General features: G+C 36.0%; 1 protein-coding gene across 1 annotated transcript in view; it reads right to left on the bottom strand.

Moving 5' to 3' along the window:
* Nucleotides 1–4046, bottom strand: part of COL4A5 (collagen type IV alpha 5 chain) — a 219642-nt gene that overhangs the window by 70558 nt on the left and 145038 nt on the right. The window contains exons 23-26 of the mRNA XM_024748644.1: nucleotides 3888–4046; nucleotides 2940–3108; nucleotides 864–956; nucleotides 672–776 (exon numbers count right to left, since the gene is read on the bottom strand). The exon at nucleotides 3888–4046 is cut by the window's right edge and continues 74 nt beyond it. Of these exons, the coding sequence (XP_024604412.1) occupies nucleotides 672–776; nucleotides 864–956; nucleotides 2940–3108; nucleotides 3888–4046 (526 nt within the window). The remainder of the gene's footprint in view (nucleotides 1–671; nucleotides 777–863; nucleotides 957–2939; nucleotides 3109–3887) is intronic.

The raw sequence follows: 4046 nt of genomic DNA on the forward strand, positions 1-4046 counted from the left end.
TTTTATAAAGCAGAAACTAACACACCATTGTAAAGCAATTATGCTCCAACAAAGATGTAAAAAAAATCGCAGATATTATACACATATATACACATAAAATCAAATCTGACTCTTTTGAAGTCATGTAGCATAAATGATTAAGGACATGTTTAAGTACTGATCTCAGACCAATGCACACTCTTTCCATTCATGAGAAAAGAAATTCTGTGACGAATAAAGCATAACTGAAGCAACAGCCCTAAAAATTTCAGTAAATCAAGAGAATATGATTTAGGATAAAACATTACTTGGATATAAGTGTGCAATAAGTCTGTTTTCTGTTTAATACAATTCATTCATTTAACAAATATCTATTGAGCGCTTAATATGTGCCAGGACTTTTCTGAGCCCTGAAAATACAGTGGTGAACACAAAAGACAATAATTACTGTGATATTTAAAGCTTGTATATCATTTTTGCATATCTAGGATTTAGATATTTTCTTGTCTGGAATGTTTTACATAAAGACAATGAAACTATAGTACATACATGCTGTGACTTTTCCCTTACGTTCTTTATTGCACATAGAAAAAAGTTGCACGAATATACTTTATCTGTTTTGTGAGCTATATCAAAGAATAATATCATACTAACCAGCTAACCTACCTTGCCTGCTACCCAGTCCTACATACCTTTGGGACCAGGTGGTCCAGGAAGCCCAATTCCAGGGATACCTGGTTCTCCTTTGCTACCAGGTATACCTGGCAAGCCTGGCTGGCCTGGGAGTCCAGGTTCACCTACGGAGAAACAGCAGTTTTTTGGAAGTAGCCAAAGACAGAAACCAACAAGTGTTGAAGACATGGTCAAATAAATTCCCCACATACCTGGAAGACCTACTTCACCATCTCTGCCTGGGTTACCAGGCAAGCCAGGCTTCCCTGGCTGTGTTATGGTCTGACCTGGATCACCTTTAGGACCTAAGAACAAGTGGGAATTAATAGTGAATGGGAAGTGTTCACTTGACTAAAGATCTCCGCTAATTAAAACAAAAAAGAAAGTACTTACAATCTTCTAAAAATTCAAACTAACAAAAATCCATGAGAAAAACAATCCTGTATATATTTTCAAGGAAGATACGAAACAGAAGGATGAAATTTCAAAGATAAAAGTAGATGACAGTATTAAGGGTTTCCATGAAGATGGCATCTATAAAAATATTAGGCATCTATAAAAATATTTTCTAAATGTAGGTCAAAAGAAAAATACTTATTTTTGGTTAACTAGTGGTACGTTAAGGTTTTATGTGTGCAAAGTCCAAGTACAACTACTTCTCATTAATTGAAATAAGAATTTGAAATAGGCTCAGGACAAAGATGGATTTCTTAAACATGACATAAAAAGCACTAACCATGAGAGAGAAAAGGGTGATATATTTGACTACATTCAAAGTGATTTCTGTTCATTGAAGACACCATACAGAGAGTGAAAATGGCAAGCCATAGTGAATTAAGATTTTACAAAATAAATAGCTAATAAAGAACTAATACAAATTATATATATATACACACACACACACACACACACACATATATATATTCCTCCAAATCAATAAGAAAAAGAAACAATCCAAAAGAAAAAATGGTCAAAACACTTGAAAAGACATTTCACAAAGAGAAATTCAAATGGTCAACAAACATATGAAAAGATTTGGTAAACATTAATATAATCAGAGAAATATAAAATAAAACTGCCATGAGATATATCACACTCAACAGATTGGCAAAAATGAAAAAGTCTAACAATACAAAATACTTATGAGGATACAGAGCAACAAGAAACCTCTAATACTGCTGGTGGGAGTATAAATTGGTACAATTGCTTTGGACGTAGTTTGGAATTATCTAGTAAAGCTGAAGATGTATTTATTCTATGCCTCAAGAATGCTAATCTTAAATATATACCCTAGCCTAGGGATTGGCAAATTTTTTCTGTAAAGGACCAGACAGCATATACTTTAGGCTTTGTGGGCCATCTGGTCTCTGTAGCAACAACAACTCTGCAGTAGTAGTGCAAAAGCAGGCATAAACAATAGTGAATGGCTGTGGATGTGTTCAAATAAAATTTTCATTTATGATAACATGTGGAAGGCCAGAGTTGTAGTTTGCTGATCTCTGTCACAGAGCAGTGTATGCACATGTACACCAGAAATATATATAAAAGAATGCACATAGAAGCATTATTCATAATAGGCCTGAACTATAAATAACCCAACTGTCCATTAACAATAGAATGCATAAAGCAACGGTGATACACACACATACACACACACACACAGTGGGATACTGTACAGCAGTGAAAATGAATATGTTATATCCATAAACAAAGTTAACATAAAGAATACTTACCCTATGCTTCCATTAATATAACACTCAAAAAGAAGCATAATTAAAGTACTTTGATAGGAAAACATATCTAGGTGATAAAACTGTATATGGAAGGAAATTATGCAAAAGTCAGGACAGTGTTTACCTTTGGAGAAATGGAAGGGGGTTATGATCAGGAAAGAACAGAGAGAGGAGGATAGGGATTTCGAGGATGCTGGCAATGTTGTTTCTTGACGTGTGTGCTAGTTATGTGTGTGTTTCCATTATATTTGTTAAACTTTGCATTATATATATCATGTACATTATATATATCATGCACTTAAAAACAACAACAGTAACAATAAATATAGTCAAAAAATTTAAAGAGAAGCCCCTCTTAAAACACACACACACACACACACACACACACACACACACATTTATGTTTCCCTGCTAAGACGCTCTGAAAAGGCCCAAATATAAATGGCGACAGAAACACAACTCTCATAAAAAGAAGCCAAGAATGGCCAAAAGATAATAAATACATTTCTGCTTTTAAGCACCAAACTAAAAACAAAACAACCATAATAAAGTCACCTGGTATTCCTGGCTGGCCTGGATTTCCTGCTACACCTTGTATGCCTTTTTCACCTGGTGGGCCTGGAGGGCCAAAACCAAGAGGGCCCATAGGCCCCCTATTTCCTGGGAGACCTGGCAAACCTGGGTTCCCAGGGGGACCTCTTTCACCCTTAAAAGCAATTCCACCCTGAAAAGGGAAAAATTTAATACAGAAACATAGATATAACAGCTATCTGTAGGTTGGTATTACTAAGTACAACTAGAGAAATGATACAGCCATAAATAGTTCTTAAAAACTGCATAAGCGTGTGTTATTATGGGGTGGTATGTGTGATCACTCTACTTATTCATTCTTTTAACAAATATTTTTGAGTTCCTACTATGTGCCAGGTGCTGGTGATAAAGCAAAGAATAAAAATTGGCAAAAATCTCTGTGTTCATGAAGTCAAGAAGTTTACAGCCTAGCTAACATTTAATAAAACAGCACTTTCTACCTAAATATCCTGGGCTGTGTGTTGTGTACAAAATAAGAATCTACTCATTTATCTTCAATCTGTATGCTCCATGGCACATTTCACACGGCCATCTACTCACACTAATCTCTAGGCTTACTTTATATAAAAACCAAATTAGTCTTTTGTTGTCCAGTCTAAAAAAAACCAGACAAGGCTATGTGGGATAAGAAAAGGGGAACCTCACAGCGACCCATAAGCATCTTAACCTCCTGCCTACCTAGTCATAGCAAATATTACTCAATATAGCAGTGGGTTAAGCAGAAATAATTAATAAAACCACTGAGAAAAGAACCGTAAAGAAACCCTATGTAGTCAATAACAATGTACCATTACTATATATAATCACATTCTTTTAAGCATTGATTACATGTTCATCTCAGCACCAGGCCTATCCTAGGAAACATCACTAACAATTTGACATGACAAAACCAAGAATATCAAACCAACTCACAGGTTCTCCTTTGGGGCCAGGAAGCCCTGGCAATCCATCCTGTCCAGGGGTGCCAGGTAAACCAGGAAGCCCTGGAGCTCCAGGAGAACCCAAATCTCCTTTGTCACCCTTCATTCCTGGAAAAGTGAGGATGTCACCAGGTTCACCTTTAGGTCCCCG

Source organism: Neophocaena asiaeorientalis, unplaced genomic scaffold, assembly GCF_003031525.2.
Source record: "Neophocaena asiaeorientalis asiaeorientalis breed wild unplaced genomic scaffold, Neophocaena_asiaeorientalis_V1.1 scaffold41, whole genome shotgun sequence".
Taxonomy (NCBI): Eukaryota; Metazoa; Chordata; class Mammalia; order Artiodactyla; family Phocoenidae; genus Neophocaena; species Neophocaena asiaeorientalis.